The 21,922-nt window shown below is 39.5% G+C and overlaps 1 protein-coding gene across 1 annotated transcript; it reads left to right on the top strand.

Annotated features, from left to right (window-relative positions):
• The first annotated feature begins 4,155 nt into the window (after positions 1-4,155).
• LOC132109915 (hepatic and glial cell adhesion molecule-like) lies at positions 4,156-21,342 on the top strand. The gene is made up of 6 exons (XM_059516367.1): positions 4,156-4,250; positions 11,824-12,153; positions 12,361-12,594; positions 13,489-13,596; positions 14,529-14,600; positions 21,022-21,342. Exons 2-6 carry the CDS (start codon positions 11,898-11,900, stop codon positions 21,180-21,182), a joined length of 831 nt encoding a protein of 276 aa, XP_059372350.1. The 5' UTR covers positions 4,156-4,250; positions 11,824-11,897; the 3' UTR covers positions 21,183-21,342.
• The last annotated feature ends 580 nt before the right edge of the window (positions 21,343-21,922 follow it).

Below are 21,922 nucleotides of genomic sequence, written 5' to 3'. Positions count from 1 at the left end.
TGGGTATCAAATAAAATGTTTCTCTCTCCGTCTGAATTTACTTGTGCAGAGACAACTGTCACACACAGTTCATTCATTATTCATAAATTGTTTGGATAGTGACAGTAGGAACAACAAAAGTGAGACTGTGTTGAGTGTAGTTCTTATGGTGGAGGGAGTGTAATAACGCAAATTGCAACAGAAAAGTGTGGGGTGGGAAAGGTTAAGAATTGTTTCTGGTGTGTTTTGTGCATTGAACTGTTACTAGTTTTAGTGCAGTGTGCTTATGGGACTATGGATTTAGAGGAACAAACTGCAACACTGCAGTTTGGGATGGGTAAAAAAAGGATCACACATTATTTTTTATTGAGGAACAGAATTTTTTCAAGTGTGTTGGGGCTTAGATGATTGCTCCTGTTGGACAGAACGTCTCCAGCCTTGGAAAAGATCCTTTCGCATGGAACAGAGGATGCTGGGGAACATAAAAATGTCAGTGCCAGCTGGTATAAATGAGGTTAACAGATGTTTAAATTGAGCCCAATATACTAGTGGATCCTCAGATCTTGTGAGATTCACTTCGGATAAATATTGATTTGATTGATAAAGATTGTTAGTAGTCTGTGCATGCTCGTGCAGTGCTCGATAATGCCCGAGCATGGAGGAGGTATTACTGTTGTATGTCAGCTCCTTTAGGCACAGCAAGCATTTCACCTAGAAACATAAACAAATAGACAATATAATACAGCCTTATAGTGAGTATTATTATTAGATCAAGACAGTAAACTAATAATGATACGCATACCTCATTGTGACCCACCATTTAAAAAAACTCCCAGACAGCGGAGGATTTCCTCTTTCTTGCTGGCTCCATTACAAGGAAAATGGAAGAGGTCACAAAAAGCAAACAAATCCAAAAGGGCAATCCAAATCAAAAAGCAGTCCAGTCCAAATCCAATCCAAAAAATCTTATCTAATTAATATAACAATACTATTATATAACTACTTTAATTAATAATAACAATATACTATAACTAATATAACCTGATATAATCTAATAATATACAGCCCTAACACATATACGACACAATAAAGACGACGACACAACTATCTAACTCTAACTCTGACTCTCTGACTCTACTACAACTGATTCATCTACTCCTGACAACACCCACAAGGTGGCGTGAGTTTCGTACCCTGAGTGCTTTATCCAGAAACGACACTCAGACCGAACCGATGACGTGTCTGTCCACACAAACCGAGGCTTCGTTTGTCATCAGTCACGTGATTTCCATGTTCACAACACAAGCCTCGAATCGTTTCACGTGAATACCAAACTGCCTGCACAGGAAGAACGGAACTTCACTGTGCACGAAGACACGAAGACACACTGAGCACTTGAACTCTTCTTTAATAAACACCTTCTGAATTCACCTTTACATCTGTGTCCCGAGTCCTACCTGACAGATCCGTCATCTGTGTGTCTGGAGTTTTCTGTTTTTAAACTTTTGCTTGCATGTGCAGTTTTTAACCTGTTTAACCACATTCATGAATTGATAAACGTCGTTCTTTAAGAACTGTAAATGGAGTCAATGCTGTATATTTTCTGCTTTTTGAGTTAGATTAAATAAAACTTTGAAATTATTTTTTTTGCAGTCACAAAATCATCATGAGGGGGCCCGGTTGAAATCATGTTCCTGGAGGAGCAGTATTTCGGCTGGGCCCCTCTCTGGTCTAGTGCCCTGGGCCCGTGCATTAATCCGTGTTACATTGTGGTCTATGGAGTGGCCTGAGGTGTACATATGAAGCAGACTCCTCCCTCTGTCAAAATCAAGGGGTCAAGGGTCTGTCCATATAAACTTATTTTGTCCACTTCGTGAAGAGAAACGCACTTCAAAATGGCAGTGGGGATTCCCCCGAGGGGAAGTGCTTAGGGAAGTTCTCGAGTGCGTGTCTAAAAGTGGAGTGGAACACAGCCCAGATGACCTGAAGGTCAGAATCCTCTCTTCAATCACACATGAACTGACTGGATCCGGGTCAAACGCTACAAAACCATCACACACTCAATGAGAGGAAGATATTACAAACAGCCTGCACAACACTCACATGTAGACCAGATTCTGCTTTACTCTGAATAAAACTGTCCAGAGCATTTTATCAATACATTACAGATACTGATTTATTTGATTTGCAGGAGAATGTCAAGTAATTTACATGAATCAACTCCATCCCACTTGTTCCTTCTAAAACAAGATTATTTTTTTTTTGCATGAAAATGTTTTCTCTTTTTTTCTCTTATGAGTTTCAGTCTCTTGTTTTAGATGTAACGTCATCTGCCTTCCCCCATCAGAGGAAACTTGCTCTTCCTCTCAGTGAAGTGGTAAGAGATTTCCTCATGTGTCAGTCTAGTCTTAGTCTCACTGTGAAGACACTTCTTGAGATCCAGAACAGAGACAGACAGAAGTCCAGACGCTCGTGTTATGATCTGAAGCTGGGACTGGGCTCTTCTGGATACTGGACTTTAGAGAAATGATGCTGATCTTTGGACTGATGCTGCTGCTGCAGACTGCTGCATGTGAGTCCCTTTCACATCAAACTCTGTTCTGATGCTCTTCAGTCAGGTGAACCTCTGATGAGAATCATTTCTGTTGTAATATTATATTAAGAGTCTACAGTGATCTAGTCAAGGTGTTTTCGGAGCTTCTTAACAGTTTGGAGTGTTTGAAAATGCGAGAGAGTGTGTAAATGTATTTATTATTTTATACAATATTTTTGCATTATATGGAGGATTCATCAAAGAATATCTGTCCATTAAAAATGATATCAGAAAGGTTTAGACATTATTAATAAAGTGAGAGTTGTCACATGTTAATGTGCAGGACAAAGTCACAATGTTCTGCATTATCAGAATAGCACATTAAAATGTGTGAAGTGTTTGCAGAAAGTGAAAGCATGATAGTTTATTTTATTGAAATCAACATTTAGATTTGCTTTATAAATTCTGACATACAGACTAGTGTTTTAAATTTAATTGTTTTATCGTAGCAGTTGTTTTTATGACAGACTAAACTTTCACATAAATCTGTGAAGTAATATGAGCTTGTTGAGTAATTCAGAAGGAGAGACACAAATCACACTTTCTTCACAGAAAATAGTTTTTCTATAACGGATTATTTTAGCTGACCTGAGATCAGATGAGTGAAATCAAATCAAGAGTCTGTCAGATGTTTTTTTTTCTGTTGAACTTTGATTCTGTAAATTTCTGTCTGATTTTATATCATAATGGTATTTATACACACTGATCAGTCTGTGTGTGTGTGTGTGTGTGTGTGTGTGTGTGTGTTTGTGTCTGTGTGTGTATGTGTGTGTTTTGTTCTTCAGGTCTGGATCAGTTCTGCAGGTTTAATCAGTCTGATATCTGTTACGCAGCTCTGGGACACAAACTCAATCTGCTGATGGTGCAGAACACTTGTGAATATGACACGACGATACAAAAGAATATAAACTACAACAGAACAACTGATCCAGTTTGTAGAGTAAAGAATGACACGATGAGAGTTTGTGATCTTTATAGTAACAGACCTGTTACAGTCATTAATGGGACTCTGATAATAAACCGTGTGATCAGAGCAGATTCAGGGAATTACACAGTAAGTTTCTCTCGCTTAGACGGCTCAGTCACATCTAAAGATCTTCAAGTGAATGTTGAAGGTACAGAAACTCTCTCTTCAGACACTTTACAATCTCACATTCTCCAAAGATTTCACTCTCATACAGATGAACCAGTTGAAACTCTGAGAAGGTTTTTATTCATGCAGCTCATTCTTAAATAACTGTACACTGCCTGCTGTTTTAAAATAATCTAAAAACAGTTTAATAATTTAAACAGTCATTTAATACACTGTTGTCACATGACTAACCTATGCTGCATGTTTAGTTCAGTCCAGCTTTCACCTCAGCAGCACATTTGGTTTAGAAATGTCTTGACATTGACTCAGTTGAGAAATGGTTGTGTGACTGTCACGTGTCCCTCCCTCCAGCTCCTATTGGCTCAGTGGAAGTGTCCATCAGCTGTTCCTCCAGTGGGGTGATGAGGGCGTCCTGCTCCTCTGAGGGCGATCAGCTCCTCTACAGCTGGACTCTGAATGGAGATCCTCTGATGGATGGAGGCTCCAGCTTTGATCTGAATGCGAGAACTGATGGAAACATCACCTGCAGTGTGAAGAACCACGTCAGTCACGGACAGAAGAACGTTAGACTCAAACCCTGTCCTGGTGAGCTTTCAATGAATGTTCACATATTTATAAAAAACACAGTGACACCAATGATGCAAAACAGTCATTTCTAATTCTTGAAAAGTGTCATTAGTTTCATGACCACAACAGTGAATTGTGTTGATGTGGTTTAGAGAGAAAGCAGGTTATTCTGCACTGATGTTTTAGTACAGGACCCACTACTGCATCTGTGACCTCTAGTCTGACCTCTGCAGTGACCAAAAGAACAAAGACATCTGAATGTGATTCGAGCTTAACTAAACACACTTAAGGAAACATGAAGGATGGTTTCTGATGTCTGACTGATTGTTGTTTTTCAGTGTTTTCAGTGTCTGTGTTTGTGCTGGTCTGGTGTTTTCAGCTGATGGTTCTTTTGGGTTTGTTAGGAGGGTTTCACATTTACATGAGACACACATCAGGTGAGAGACATTTATTATCACCATCATGGATTTGACATGCAAATATTAAGAGTGTGAAGGTGATGATCATGTGATGCTATTAGGAAAGAATCAGGAAGATCAGAAACTGAGAATTAGAAGATTTAGAGAACGACATGAAGCAGAAGATTCATGAGACCAGCAGCAGATCATCACATCTATGAGAAATGACTTCATAATGTCACAGATGCTCACATGAATCCAGCTTTCACGGCAGGAGATCTACAGAATAAACCAGGAGACCTTTTCTACAGGTTTAGTTTTTCTGTGATTAGATTTTTCAAAACAAAATTTTTTAATTATAGTTTTTTTTTGTTTTTATTCTTGGTAACAGTTTTGTTGCTTATTTATTAATTTGTCTTTATGCTTTGAATGAACTAGCAGTATTTTATACCATTACTTGAAACCTCTCCTGTTCATGCATGATATTTCTTTCTCTAAATCAGATCTGGCAGATTGTGAAGTCATTCTGTGAGTTTATTTTCCATCTGCTAGAAATGAGTTTATTTCACATTCCTGCTCTTGCTCTTATACTTTATTCCGTTGGTTTTGGTTGATTTATATTATATACAGTGTCTCTCTTTTTAAGTTTTATCTGTTTGACCATCATCTGTGTGTCAGTTTTTGGGTGTCTGGTGTTTTCTGTTTTTAAACTTTTGCTTGCATGTGCAGTTTTTTAACCTGTTTAACCAAATTCATATATTTTTCTTTCATTTATATTTTTCATAAGATCTTTGTGTCATTGACGTTCAATGCTGTATTTATTCTGCTTTCTGAGTAAGATTAAAATAAAACTTTGAAATTATTATTATTTTTTGCAGTCACAAAATCATTCATTTTTGTTAAATAACATAACACCCGTTATGTATCTTATAAATAAGTTAAAATATATCCGTGTAAGTTTATTTTAAAGCATGAGGTGAATGAAATGAAAGCAGAGCTCGATGGAAAGAGTTCAGCTGTAGTTATGGTTTCCTCCTGCAGGTGTCGCTCTCTACATGAGCAGCTCGCAGCTACAAACAAATGAGTCTCAGCTGCGCCCTGCATTACATTCGGAAGAACACATCCGGGGACTTTGATCATGACACAGCGGGGCTCCGCGCGCAGACCGATTAAAGGACCACCTCGGCTGAAATTTCGTTCCTTTTTAATTCGAAAACTTCCCGACTTGTTAACTCTATCATAAAATATCATGAATCTTATATATAAGTAAATACATTTTGCACCTTTATAGATCTTGTTAGTGTATCTTTAACGGGCTGTGGGAAAAGTAGTCTAATATTAGTGCAATCTATTAACTAGGTGAAATAAGCTAAAATGGGTCATCGGGTAAAATGGGACAAACAAAGTTGTAGCCTCATATCCCTTTAAATTGTTACAGCCAATCATAATAACTGACCTTGCATTGAAGCTTCAACACTTGCTGAAATGTAAAAATAATTTATAGTTTTTTGAGGGCAGAGTGTTACATGAATACATTGTCAGAGAAATTGTAAGGTAAGTGAGCCTGACAGTAAATTTCATTAATTACTAATCAGAGAATACTAAAGCAATTGCGAGTAAGCTTACCAACAAAGCAAAGGTTTATGAACAAGGTTTTGACATGCTCTTTCAAATAAATATGTTTAATTTAAAAAGGAAACATTGATTTTAACTGGCCTGAATAGGTGCAATGTTAAGACCTACAGTATAGGAAATATTAAATAGTGTTTGTTTGTTTGTTTTTGTCAAATATGTCCTAATATTTGACAAAACATTCAACAAATATTTGAGAAGCATACACACTTACATGCACACAAAAGACACCAATGCACTGAAACACACACCTATACAACATGATTTGTTCATTTTTAATTTTAATTGTTTAATGAAATATTGGTTCAACTTTCTATTAAATGAAATACATTCATGGTGTTGTTGCAATGGCACACTAAAGACAAAAGTGTCAATTTACTATTAAAAATACAGTTATTTCAGCCGAAATTACCTGGCCCATTTTAACTGAACAGTTGGCCCATTTTACCTGAATGTTGCCTAGGCTCAAGAAGGTAACTTCTGGTACTCTAACTGTCATAATTATACTTTTTCACATTTAAAATATAAATAGGCCTATATATATATTTAACAGACCATCGCTAATTGAAAAAAAACATCATTAGATCTCATGCATAGCTTATTTGATGGTATTATAAATCATTTACCAAAAATGGCCCATTTTAGCTGACTTCACCCTAGCCTATGCATTAAACCCGTCTTTTAACTCGTACTAGATATAGGTGCCATGTCTTTTAATATTTTTAATATGACTGACTTTATACTTAATGTGAACTTAAAAAATACATTGTAAGTTACTAATTATAACACTTTCATTGCTACATAAAGACAGCAAATAATATTTACATTATCAAAGAATATTAACTTAAGTCTAGACAGAGTTCAAGCACTCTAAACAACTCCCATTATAATCACTGAAGCTGTTTATACTGCGAAATGTATATAATATTTATGTACACACATCTGCACTTTGTTTATGATGAGAGAATTAATTCGCCAGAGAGCAGCGTTCAGTCAGCGAGCGCACACTGAACAAAACACAGGCTTTTCAGTGATGACTCATCTGAATGTCTCTGATTGGCCAATGCATTCATAAGCTCAACAGAATCCTGTGTGATTGGTTATAGTCAAGTCAAGTCACCTTTATTTATATAGCGCTTTAAACAAAATACATTGCGTCAAAGCAACTGAACAACATTCATTAGGAAAACAGTGTCAATAATGCAAAATGACAGTTAAAGGCAGTTCATCATTGAATTCAGTGATGTCATCTCTGTTCAGTTTAAATAGTGTCTGTGCATTTATTTGCAATCAAGTCAACGATATCATCCATCCATCGGTGACATAATGGAGAAAAAAACCTTGGGAGAAGCCAGGCTCAGTTGGGGGGCCAGTCTCCTCTGACCAGACGAAACCAGTAGTTCAATTCCAGACTGCAGCAAAGTCAGATTGTGCAGAAGAATCATCTGTTTCCTGTGGTCTTGTCCTGGTGCTCCTCTGAGACAAGGTCTTTACAGGGGATCTGTATCTGGGGCTCTAGTTGTCCTGGTCTCCGCTGTCTTTCAGGGATGTAGAGGTCCTTTCTAGGTGCTGATCCACCATCTGGTCTGGATACGTACTGGATCCGGGTGACTGCAGTGACCCTCTGATCTGGATACAGACTGGATCTGGTGGCCACGGTGACCTCGGAATAAGAGAGAAACAGACAAATATTAGCGTAGATGTCATTCTTCTAATGATGTAGCAAGTACATAGGGTGTTATGGGAAGTGTTTCCGGTTCCGGTTTACCTAATTAATGCAGCCTAAAAATCCTTTAACGGATTTGGATAATAAAAGCATATTAGTATGTTATGTGTATGCCAGGTTAAAGAGATGGGTCTTTAATCTAGATTTAAACTGCAAGAGTGTGTCTGCCTCCCGAACAATGTTAGGTAGGTTATTCCAGAGTTTAGGCACCAAATAGGAAAAGGATCTGCCGCCCGCAGTTGATTTTGATATTCTAGGTATTATCAAATTGCCTGAGTTTTGAGAACGTAGTGGACGTAGAGGATTATAATGTAAAAGGAGCTCATTCAAATACTGAGGTGCTAAACCATTTAGGGCTTTATAAGTAATAAGCAATATTTTTAAATCTATGCGATGCTTGATAGGGAGCCAGTGCAGTGTTGACAGGACCGGGCTAATATGGTCATACTTCCTGGTTCTAGTAAGAACTCTTGCTGCTGCATTTTGGACTAGCTGTAGTTTGTTTACTAAGTGTGCAGAACAACCACCCAATAAAGCATTACAATAATCGAACCTTGAGGTCATAAATGCATGGATTAACATTTCTGCATTTGACATTAAGAGCATAGGCCGTAATTCAGATATAATTTTGAGATGGAAAATGCAGTTTTACCAATGCTAGAAATGTGGCTTTCTAAGGAAAGATTGCGATCAAATAGCACACCTAGGTTTCTAACAGATGACGAATAGTTGACAGAGCAACCATCAAGATTTAGACAGTGTTCTAGGTTATTACATGCAGAGTTTTTAGGTCCTATAATTTTTTTTTACGTTTTTTCAGAATTTAGCAGTAAAAAAAATACTCGTCATCCAGTTTTTTATATCGACTATGCATTCCATTAGGTTTTCAAATTGGTATGTTTCACCGGGCCGCGAAGAAATATATAGCTGAGTATCATCAGCATAACAGTGAAAGCTAACACCATGTTTCCTGATGATATCTCCCAAGGGTAACATATAAAGCATGAAGAGTAGCGGCCCTAGTACTGAGCCTTGAGGCAGGGGCGCTGGACCGGGGGTAAAACCAGTACTGATTACCAGGGCCCCAAAGGAAGAGAGAGCCCTTGAAAAGTCTGGAATATATATTTTCAAGGGGAGGGGGGCCCATTAGAACTGCCTATGCATAGGGCCCGGGATCTTGTGCAGCGCCCCTGCCTTGAGATACTCCATACTGCACTTGTGATCGATATGATACCTCTTCCTTCACTGCTACGAACTGATGGCGGTCATATAAGTACGATTTAAACCACTTCCATTAATGTCAACTAAGTGTTCAAGTCTATGCAAAAGAATGTTGTGGTCAATTGTGTCCAGCACTAAGATCAAATAAAACTAATAGAGAGATACACCCACGATCAGATGATAAGAGCAGTTCATTTGTAACTCTAATGAGAGCAGTCTCAGTACTGTGATACGGTCTAAATCCTGACTGGGAATCCTGACATATACAATTTTTCTCTAAGAAGGAATATAATTGTGAGGAGACCAGTATCTAGTATCTTGGACAGAAAAGGGAGATTCGAGATTGGTCTATAATTAACTAGTTCTTTGGGGTCAAGTTGTGGTTTTTTGATGAGAGGCTTAATAACAGCCAGTTTGAAGGTTTTGGGGACATATCCTAATGACAATGAGGAATTAATAATAGTCAGAAGAGGATCTATGACTTCTGGAAGCACCTCTTTTAGGAGTTTAGATGGTATAGGGTCTAACATACATGTTGTTGGTTTAGATGATTTAACAAGTTTATACAATTCTTCCTCTCCAATAGTAGAGAATTAGTGGAACTGTTCCTCAGGGGGTCTATAGTGCATTGTCTGATGCAATACTGCAGCTGACGGCTGAATGGTTGCAATTTTATCTCTAATAGTATTTTAGTATTTTAGAAGTAAAGTACTTTATAAAGTCATTACTGCTATGATGTTGGGAAATGTCAACACTTGTTGAGGCTTTATTTTTCGTTAATTTAGATGCACAGCACTGTAAAAACGCGTCTGGCTCAGCGCCAGACAAAGCATGAATTTGAATCTGGCAGAGGATACTGTGCAGCACTGAACGTTCTAATCGTATCAAATATAATTGTAAAAAAATATATTATTCAGCCATTTTTGGTCTTTTGGTCATAAATCCTGAGGGGGCCCGGTTGAAATCATGTTCCTGGAGGAGCAGTATTTCGGCTGGGCCCCTCTCTGGTCTAGTGCCCTGGGCCCGTGCTTTAATCTGTGTTACATTGTGGTCTATGGAGTGGCCTGAGGTGTACATATGTAGCAGGCTCACTCCCTCTGTCAGAATCAAGGGGTCAAGGGTCTGTCCATATAAACTTATCTCGTCCTTTTCGTGAAGAGAAACGCACTTCAAAATGGCAGTGGGGATTCCCCCGAGGGGAAGTGCTTAGGGAAGTTCTCGAGTGCGTGTCTAAAAGTGGAGTGGAACACAGCCCAGATGACCTGAAGGTCAGAATCCTCTCTTCAATCACACATGAACTGACTGGATCCGGGTCAAACGCTACAAAACCATCACACACTCAATGAGAGGAAGATATTACAAACAGCCTGCACAACACTCACATGTAGACCAGATTCTGCTTTACTCTGAATAAAACTGTCCAGAGCATTTTATCAATACATTACAGATACTGATTTATTTGATTTGCAGGAGAATGTCAAGTAATTTACATGAATCAACTCCATCCCACTTGTTCCTTCTAAAACAAGATTATTTTTTTTTTGCATGAAAATGTTTTCTCTTTTTTTCTCTTATGAGTTTCAGTCTCTTGTTTTAGATGTAACGTCATCTGCCTTCCCCCATCAGAGGAAACTTGCTCTTCCTCTCAGTGAAGTGGTCAGAGATTTCCTCATGTGTCAGTCTAGTCTTAGTCTCACTGTGAAGACACTTCTTGAGATCCAGAACAGAGACAGACAGAAGTCCAGACGCTCGTGTTATGATCTGAAGCTGGGACTGGGCTCTTCTGGATACTGGACTTTAGAGAAATGATGCTGATCTTTGGACTGATGCTGCTGCTGCAGACTGCTGCATGTGAGTCCCTTTCACATCAAACTCTGTTCTGATGCTCTTCAGTCAGGTGAACCTCTGATGAGAATCATTTCTGTTGTAATATTATATTAAGAGTCTACAGTGATCTAGTCAAGGTGTTTTCGGAGCTTCTTAACAGTTTGGAGTGTTTGAAAATGCGAGAGAGTGTGTAAATGTATTTATTATTTTATACAATATTTTTGCATTATATGGAGGATTCATCAAAGAATATCTGTCCATTAAAAATGATATCAGAAAGGTTTAGACATTATTAATAAAGTGAGTGTTGTCACATGTTAATGTGCAGGACAAAGTCACAATGTTCTGCATTATCAGAATAGCACATTAAAATGTGTGAAGTGTTTGCAGAAAGTGAAAGCATGATAGTTTATTTTAATAAAACCAACATTTAGATTAGCTTTATGAATTTTGACATACAGTGTTTTAAATTTAATTGTTTTATCGTAGCAGTTGTTTTTATTACAGACTAAACTTTCACATAAATCTGTGAAGTAATATGAGCTTGTTGAGTAATTCAGAAGGAGAGACACAAATCACACTTTCTTCACAGAAAATAGTTTTTCTATAACGGATTATTTTAGCTGACCTGAGATCAGATGAGTGAAATCAAATCAAGAGTCTGTCAGATGTTTTTTTTTCTGTTGAACTTTGATTCTGTAAATTTCTGTCTGATTTTATATCATAATGGTAGAGATATTTATACACACTGATCAGTGTGTGTGTGTGTGTGTGTTTTCTTCTTCAGGTCTGGATCAGTTCTGCAGGTTTAATCAGTCTGATATCTGTTACGCAGCTCTGGGACACAAACTCAATCTGCTGATGGTGCAGAACACTTGTGAATATGACACGACGATACAAAAGAATATAAACTACAACAGAACAACTGATCCAGTTTGTAGAGTAAAGAATGACACGATGAGAGTTTGTGATCTTTATAGTAACAGACCTGTTACAGTCATTAATGGGACTCTGATAATAAACCGTGTGATCAGAGCAGATTCAGGGAATTACACAGTAAGTTTCTCTCGCTCAGACGGCACAGTCACATCTAAAGATCTTCAAGTAAATGTTGAAGGTACAGAAACTCTCTCTTCAGATACATTACAATCTCACGTTCTCCAAAGATTTCACTCTCATACAGATGAACCAGTTGAATCTCTGTGAAGCTTTTTATTCCTGTAGCAGACAGGAAACATACGATATACTCCATTTATAGTCTGAGTAGTGCAGAAGAACTACATTCTGTGTTTGTCATGTGACTGTCACGTGTCCCTCCCTCCAGCTCCTATTGGCTCAGTGGAAGTGTCCATCAGCTGCTCCTCCAGTGGGGTGATGAGGGCGTCCTGCTCCTCTGAGGGCGATCAGCTCCTCTACAGCTGGACTCTGAATGGAGATCCTCTGATGGATGGAGGCTCCAGCTTTGATCTGAATGAGAGAACTGATGGAAACATCACCTGCAGTGTGAAGAACCACGTCAGTCACGGACAGAAGAACGTTAGACTCAAACCCTGTCCTGGTGAGCTTTCAGTGAATGTCCACATATTTATAAAAAACACAGCGACAGCAACAAGAGTGATGTAGATGTGCGATTCTCCGGAAACCTGTCAAGAACATGTCCAAGTCACATTTCACCACAAAATCCTCTTATGCTAGAGTACAATGTCTCTGATGTGTATTTTGATGGACTGTGATGTTTTATCTCCTCTAAGACTCTTTACTTTTTCGTTGATTCATTGATCATCCTAAAAGCAAAATAAATTATATTTTGCATGAAATTATAAGCATTTCTACTCCCTAAAGTTTCTTTATACTAAATTTCTAGAATTTACTTTTTTGTAATTGCAATTATTTACAGGGATACTTAATATTTTTCCCCCTTATTTTATTTTTTCATCTTATGTGCAAAATGGTTTATTGCCCCTAAACACATTCGGTGGAACATGATTGCAAAATATTACTAATTACTGTTAGAACAGATTTTGAACTGAAATGTGACCTGGGCATGTCCTAGACAGGTTTCATGAGGTTCAGACAAATTGATTCTATTAATCGTTTATATTGAGAGAGAAAACAGGTAATTCTGCAACGATGTTTTATTACAGGACCAACTACTGCATCTGTGACCTCCACAGTAAAAATGGTTTCATCAGCTGCATGAATCTCACTCATGTAGTATTACCTTTATCAATGTTTGTGTACTGTGCAACAGCTAATACGGCAAATTACAAATAAAGCTAATGATGTCTTTGAGAGATCTGCAGGCTATTCCGTAGTTAAATGTTTCATTGACTATTATGCTATGCTACAAATTGCATGGAGTTGTTATTCCTGTTGCTGTTGGCATAAAGGAACTTTTCAAAAGTAGTTTTAGAGTTTGATTTAAATAACATCGTGTTTCTTTCTTCTATAGTCTTAAGTTTTTCTCTGATTGCTTTGGGCTGTGTTGCGCTGATCCTGATTCTGCTGTTCATCACCTTATATCTCATTTACAAGAAAAAACAGGTCAAGTCGACACCAGGTCAGTTTATTTTGAATCTGTAGTTCATATACTAACTGATACAGGTTCAAATGTAGTACTTTTTGATGCAAGCAGCATTTAAAGAGCCAAAAACATTGATTAATATGCCTTCAAAACTTGAGAAGATTTGTGGCTTATATGTTAAATGTTATGACAGTTTTAAAGACAGTTGCACCAAAGGCAAAAAGAATAAACAAAAAATTCTGCGAATTACACCAATGCAAATTGGTGTAAAATGGCAGAAAGTTTTTTGAAACAATACTGTTCTTCAAACCTCATGAATATAAATAAATATTTTTAGATTTTAGACAATTACTTTTTTTTGGCCACATACTCATGATCACAGTGTGAATGGCAGTGTTGCATGACCAGAATAATTTTTTTGTAAAATGTTCAAAAAGCTCTTTAGATTTACAAAAGTCTTGTATGTTCACAATGTTAGTTGGTTTGAAAAAAATTAAGGCAATATGGGAAAAATGCAAAAAATACCCAAATGTTTAGTATTTATTTGACACTGCGTTTTGATAACACTGTTAATATGTAATTAAAAAAATATAATAATAATATAAAATCATAAAACCAGTTACATTAGTAACCATTTAGTTATATATGAAAATAAATGGTCAATTGTAAAAGGCATACCTTAAAGCCTTGTAACTAATTAATTAACTATGAAGTATAGCTAAAAGGCATTTGGGAATATTTGAGAAAGTACCTTTTATGTGCAGTTTACTCAGAATTTACTCATATTTTGGCAAAGATGATCTCACTTCTTGATATGTGACATGCAGTTCGATATGTGGGGGAAAACAGTTTTAACCAACATGGTCTGAGGATTTTCTGTTATAAATCTAGTTTTGAAGCCAATATGTTCATGACTGAAATATTAGATCATATTTTATCTGTTGCTCATGTCAATATTTTCCCATCAGCCACTGCTGGCAGTGTGGATGTCATATACGCTGATATCTCTCATAAGGACAAGAGTGAAAGAGTGAAAACAGGTAAGAAACTCAGTGAAGCTCTGAGATCTACTTGACTCTTTAAAACAACACAAAACCATCATCATGTGGTTTATTAGTCGGAGTCGATGAATTAGAGATGACACTTCCTAAGACTCAAGGTCACACAGTCACGATCACTCATTGCTAACAAAAGCCTGAGATTGAGACACATTTACACTCTAAAAGAAAAGATGAGTAGTTTAACTAGATTTCCTGGTTGCGCCTGTCTTAATTTTTGCAAATTCAAAATGGTGTGTTTTTGACTCTTTTGGAGTCGATTCTTTTTCTCAGAATCAGTCAGACCGCACCCATCCAACGTTCAATGTGAACTAGTCACTAATGCAAACAGCTTTTTCCCTTTTACAAAAATAGAGAACTGACTCAGAGAAAGTGTCGTCGTTAAATGTTTCTATGAGATGATTATTTAACTCTGCAATTTAAGTCTTTCGGTCACGCTCAAACATTCAACACTAAATATGCAACTTGTTCTATTTATTGTTTTTACATTAATTGTTCAATTGTATTTTATACATGAAATTATATTATTATATGAATACTAGGGGAGTTTTGTTTACCATCAGCCTGATGTTTCTATACATCAGTAAAGTTTTTGGTCTTGGGTCATAAACCGTGAACGTTTATGACTTCACATATTTATAAAGTCTTGTGAGAAAATGATAGCATTTGAAACAAAGGTTTAGTGGTTTAGATGAGTGGTTTTCAATTCCAGTCCTCAAGACCCTTCTCTCTGCATATTTGTGCATGTCTTTCTTGATTGACATGGTCCCTACACAGTGTTCACTGTTCTCTTCTCCCTGAGCATCAACATTTGTTGAAGTTTACTTCACTTTGTAACATTCATTCACTTAATACACCTCTGTAAATAAATACCATTAAATTCATGTCTTGCACACATAAATGCCCTTTCAATAGAACATGCCTTCAAACTTAAAGGATGGCTGAACTGGAAACAAACGGCTGAAGTGAACAGGATCCACTTGATCTTTTTTAATTATTTTAAATGTTTAAATGAATGAAATACTTCTCTTTTTTAACATGAATGAACTAGAGATCTTCCCATCACTAGTTTAACTTGCAACTAGATTGAATATTTTTCAAGTTCAAGTTCAAGTCTGCTTTATTGTCAATTTCCACATGTACAGTACATACATACAGAGAATCGAAATTGCGTTACTTTCAGACCCCGGTGCATACAGATAACATTAACATTAAAGCCTAAAAAATCTAGATCAAATATAAAATGTAGATACAACTATACAATAAGGGAATGTAAAAAAAAAAGGAGCGCAAGGCAAATGACAGATATAGTGCAAATCAATGAAGTGAACAACAGTGCAGATAAAAGATTTTTAGTGCAAAAAAAATCCCTTATTAAAAATATCTTATTAAGTCTGATTAAAGTGACAAGTGACAAAGGGCTCAAGAGCAGTTATTTTATTTAACTGACTGATGAGGTAGTGGAATGACGTCAGTTCCATGCCGAATGATGTAGTGAGCAGACCAATGCTGCACAAAGTGACTAGTGCATGCTATCATATAATTAGTGTGTGTGTGTGTGTGGGGGGGGGGGGACGCGTTGCAGGCGCCATACCACACAGTGATGCAGCTCGTCAGGATGCTCTTGATGGTGCCTCTGTAGAAGGTGTACATGATGGGGGCCGGGGCTCTGGCTCTCCTCAGTTTGCGGAGGAAGTAGAGACGCTGTTGTGATTTCATGGCCAGTGCTGCGGGTTTTTCAGTCCAGGAGAGGTCCTCTGTGATGTGCACACCCAGGAACTTGGTGACCATCACTCTCTCCACAGTTGATGGTTAGAGGAATGTGCTGAGTGTGTGCTCTCCTGAAGTCTACAACAATCTCCTTTGTCTTCTCCACATTCAGAGAGAGATTGTTGTCACTGCACCACTTGGCCAGGCAGCTCACCATCTGCCCCCTGGCTGTCCGAGGTTCTCTGTGAACATCGCTCTAAACTCAGGGCTGCAGAGAGGAAATGGCAGAAATCAAGAAACTCTACCGACCTCAGTGTGTATCAGTCTCTCCTCTCTTCCTTCTCTGCAAATGTCTTCACGGCTAAAACATCCTACTACCACAACAAAATTAAAAGCTGTTGTGACGCTCGGACACTCTTCAAGACTTTCTCTTCTCTTCTTAATCCGCCGCCACCACCTCCTCCATCGACTCTTACAGCGGATGACTTTGCAGTTTTCTTCACAAATAAGACTGGATCCATCAGTGACCAATTCTCCACACCGCAGACTGAGGACAACTTCACAATGACCGACGCACACTCTTTCTCCTACTTCTTCCCACTCTCAGAGATGGACGTCTCCAAACTTCTCCTGTCCAATCATCCTACTACTTGTCCACTTGATCCGATCCCCACTCACCTCCTTCAAGCGATCTCTTCTTCAGTCATACCTTCGCTTACTCACGTATCAACTCCTCTCTTCACTCTGGAACATTTCCCTCAGCATTCAAGCAGGCTCGGGTAAGCCCACTGCTCAAGAAACCATCTCTAAATCCAGCGCTTCTTGAAAACTACAGACCGGTATCCCTTCTTCCATTCATTGCAAAGACACTTGAGCGAGCTGTGTTCAACCAGTTTTCTATGTTCCTTGTACAGAACAACCTCCTGGACAGCAACCAATCTGGCTTCAAAGGTGGCCACTCAACTGAGACTGCTCTGCTCTCGGTTACTGAAGCCCTGCGACTAGCAAGAGCAGCTTCAAAATCCTCGGTACTCATCTTACTGGACCTTTCTGCTGCTTTTGACACTGTTAATCACCAGATTCTCCTGTCCACCCTCAGAAAGATGGGCATCTCTAAAAACAGCACTCCTGTGGGTTAAGTCCTACCTCTCTGACAGATCCTTCAGTGTGTCTTGGAGGGGAGGGGTTTCAAAGTCACACCACCTTGCTACTGGGGTTCCTCAAGGCTCAGTACTTGGACCACTTCTCTTCTCCATCTACATGACATCATTAGGATCTGTCATTCAGAAGCATGGCTATTCTTATCACTGCTACGCTGATGACACCCAACTCTACTTCTCATTCCAACCAGATGACCCGACGGTAGCTGCTCGCATTTCAGCCTGTCTGAGTGACATCTCTAGCTGGATGAATGACCATCACCTTCAGCTTAACCTTACGAAGACAGAACTCCTGGTGATTCCAGCTAATCCATTGCTTCATCACAACTTCTCTATAGAGCTGGGCTCATCAACCATTACTCCTTCGAGGACAGCTAGAAACCTAGGAGTTGTGATGGATCATCAGTTAAGCTTCACAGACCACATTGCTACAACTACCCGGTCCTGCAGGTTTGCCTTATACAACATTAGGAAGATTAGACCCTTCCTGTCAGAGCAAGCAACCCAACTTCTTGTCCAAGCTCTTGTTCTCTCCAGACTGGACTATTGTAATGCTCTCCTGGCGGGCCTTCCTGCATGTACTGTCAAGCCTCTGCAATTGATCCAGAATGCAGCAGCGAGGGTTGTCTTCAATGAGCCAAAAAAAGCTCACGTTACTCCTCTCCTCATCAGGTTACACTGGCTACCAGTAGCTGCTCGCATCAAATTCAAGGTACTGATGCTAGCCTACAAGACGACCACTGGCACGGCACCAACTTACCTAAACTCATTGGTTAAATCTTATGTGCCCTCCAGAAGTTTGTGCTCTGCAAGTGAACAATGCCTTGTGGTACCATCCCAAAGAAGTTCAAAATCACTCTCACGGACCTTTTCCTGGACTGTGCCCAGCTGGTGGAATGACCTCCCAATCTCAATTCGTACAGCTGAGTCTTTACTTATTTTCAAGAAACATCTAAAAACTCATCTTTTTCGCCTGCACTTAACCAACTAACACTAGCACTTTTCCTTTACTTGTCTTTTCATTTTATAAAAAAAAAAAAAAAAAAAACCCTGCCTATGCGTTCTATACTAGACTAACTGAGACTTGTCATGGCACTTGTATACTGTTGTTGTTCTCTTGTTGACCTGACTGCTTCTATTGTTCTTCTAATGTTAAATGAGCTGTTGAGGGATGATTGTGTTGAATGCTGAACTGAAGTCTATGAACAGTATTCTGACATATGAGTCCTTTTTGTCCAGATGTGTGAGTGCTGAGTGGAGGGTAGTGGCGATGGCATCATTGGTCGACCGGTTGGACCGATATGCAAACTGGAAGGGGTCCAGGGAGGGGGGAGGGCAGACTTGATGTGGTGCATGACTAGCCGTTCAAAGCACTTCATGAGGATGGGGGTAAGTGCAACAGGACGGTAGTCATTGAAGCAGGATGGAGATGGCTTCTTCGGAACTGGAATGATGGTGGTAGTTTTGAAATATGTGGGAACAACAGCCTGACTCAGTGAGATGTTGAAAATGTCTGTGAAGACATCAGTGAGTTCTGCTGCACAGTCTTTCAGTACACGCCCAGGGATGTTGTCAGGACCCGGAGCTTTGCGTGCATTGATCCCGCTGAAGGATCTCCTCATGCTGTCTGAGGTCAGCATCATCACCTGGTCGCCGGGAGGAGGTGGAGTCTTCTGTGCAGTGGTGCTGTTTTGTTGCTCAAAGCAAGCGAAGAAGGTGTTCAGCTCGTTCAGCAGAGAGATGTTGTTGTCACAGGTCCGTGGTGGGGGCTTGTAGTCCGTAATGGTCTGTATCCCCTGCCACAGGTTCCTAGTGTCTCTGCTGTCGCTGAATTGATGAGCTATCCTCCTGGAGTGCTGTCTCTTAGCCTCTCTGATGCCACGGGACAGGTTGGCCCTATTTGTTCTCAGGCCCACCTCATCTCCAGCTCTGAAGGCAGCGTTCCGTGTCTTCAGGAGTCTGTAGACCTGCCCTGTCATCCATGGCTTCTGGTTGGCCCGGACAGTGATGGTTTTTGTGACCGTTACATCATCAATACACTTGTTGATGTTGGCAGTGACAGTCTCTGAGTACTCCTGGAGGTCAGTGGTGTTATTGCATGTGGCAGCTTGCTTAAACATATCCCAGTCAGTTGTGTTGAGGCAGTCTTTAAGAACCTCTGATGATCCTTCTGGCCACACTTTAATCTGTTTGTAAACTGGTTTTGCGACTTTAATGAGTGGTCTGTATGCAGGCATTAGCATGACAGTGATGTGGTCTGAGGCTCCGAGGTGGGGGAGGGGGAGGGCTTTGTAAGCTCCTCTCTGTGTGGTGTAAACAAAGTCCAAAATGTTATTACCTCGTGTTGGAAAGTTAATGTGTTGGTGTATTTTTGGAAACACACTCTTTAGGTCAGCATGGTTGAAATCCCCAGCTATAAGAAAAGCATCGGGGTGTGCTGTCTACTGCTCACTGATGTGCTGGTACAGTTCATGTAGTGCGTCGTTCCTGTTGCTGATGATGTTGAACGGGGGAATGTACACCGAAATGAGCAGTATAGCAGTATATTCCCTCGGCAGATAGAACGGCCGGCACTTAATAATCATAAACGCCACCAGGGGTGAGCAGTGTTTGCAGATCACAACAGTATCGTGGCACCACGCGTCATTGATGTAAACACAAAGCTCGCCGCCGTGGGTTTTTCCTCCCGCGACGAGAGCTCTGTCCGCTTGATAGCAGGCTAGCTGGTTGAGCTGAATTGCGCTGTCTGGAACCCTGTTGCTGAGCCATGTTTCCATGAACACAAAAACACAACAGTCTCTTACAGTCCTCTGAGTTGAGCGTAGTAATCGAATGTAGTCCAGTTTATTGTCCTACATTAGCCAGTACGAGGGTGGGGATAGATGGCTTGTGTGGGTTAGCCGTTAGCCTAGCCCGGATACCTCCGCACTTACCCCTCTTCTGCTTCCTCTCACACCGCTTGTGGCGCCTCCGCTGTGGGCGAGATGCAGTAGTGGGGGTCGGTGATGGTGAAGGCCTCCGTAGCAGACCAAGATCCCGCAGCTGTTCCGCGTACGCGGAGTTTAACTTTAAAAATGCGGTTCTGCCGTCATCGAGCAGAAACTCGCGACTGTATTTGCGCTTACAGACAGGTAGACGCGACGACGACGTACAAAGACACTGCGACTCACAAGACAAAAAACACGAAAACACCGTTCTGTCGGGACAGAGAGAAGCCGCTGCTTGTGGACGCGCCGTCATCTTGGTTTACATGCCAACTTGGTTTTCACATTTATTGTTTGCTACTTAAAAGGATAGTTCACCCAAAAATGAAAATTCTGTCATTAATAACTCCCCTTCAAGTCGTTTCAAACCCGTAAGACCCCTGTTCATCTTGGGAACACAAATTAAGATATTTTGGTCTATTCTGAGAGCTCTTGAACGCTCCATTTATCAGTTACCAGTTTGCAGACTAGTAGTAAAGAACAGCTATTCAGTGTGTGTAGAGACGTCCGGTAATGTCTTCCCCATCATCATTTCTTCTTTCTATGCAGAATCACTCCCGACTGCTGATGTGGAATACATTGAAATCCAAATGCAGAAGAAAAGGAAGGAGGAAGAGGTTCAGTACGGTGAGGTGATGTTCACTCTAAACCACTCAAGCACTCACACACGGCCTCAGGAGGAGTGTATTTATTCTCAGGTACACAGATGATAGTTTCACAACAACAGCTTTATAAAATCACACTTTCCCTGGGAAATTAGTGCTTACTTACGCTTATGTTTCACTTGGGGTGTTGCACAGTTTATATTAACCACATATCTCTTTGCATATGCACTGTAAATTGTTTTGTCTGACATGTTAATGAAAGCACTGTATGTATGCTGTTTTATGGCCTGTATTATTCACCCAAAAATTAAAATCACCTCATGATTTATTCATCCTCACGCCATCCTAGGTGTATATGACTTATTTCAGACAAATACAATTTTAGTTAAAAATTGTCCTGGCTCTTCCAAGCTTTATAATGGCAGTGAATGGGGTCTGAGATTTTGAAGACCAAAAAAGTGCTTCCATCCATCATGAAAAGTACTCCACATGGCTCTGGGGTTAATAAGGTCTTCTGAAGCAAATCGTTGCAAAAAAAAAAAAAAAAAAAAATAAATAATAATAATCTACATTTAAAACTCTATGAACCGTAATCTCTAGTTTCTGATAACTATCGTAAGCATGTCCACAATAGAGTGGGATTTCACCGGATGAAGTTGGATGTAGGCATAATGTAAGCATTTGTGAGAAGTGACAGACACAGAAGTGGAGAAGAGAAAGCAAAAAGTACAAAACAGACAATTTCAATATAAGTCAAGAGGAAATGTTTCTCTTTTCCTTTGCTGGGAACAAAACTTGGTTCTTGTGAAACTAGTATAGAAACTAGTTCTCAGCTTATGCTTACA

The sequence above is a fragment of the Carassius carassius genome, chromosome 29, assembly GCF_963082965.1.
Source record: "Carassius carassius chromosome 29, fCarCar2.1, whole genome shotgun sequence".
Lineage (NCBI taxonomy): Eukaryota > Metazoa > Chordata > Actinopteri > Cypriniformes > Cyprinidae > Carassius > Carassius carassius.
Note: the sequence above shows the minus strand (reverse complement) of the source record. Positions and strands in the feature narration are given on the sequence as shown.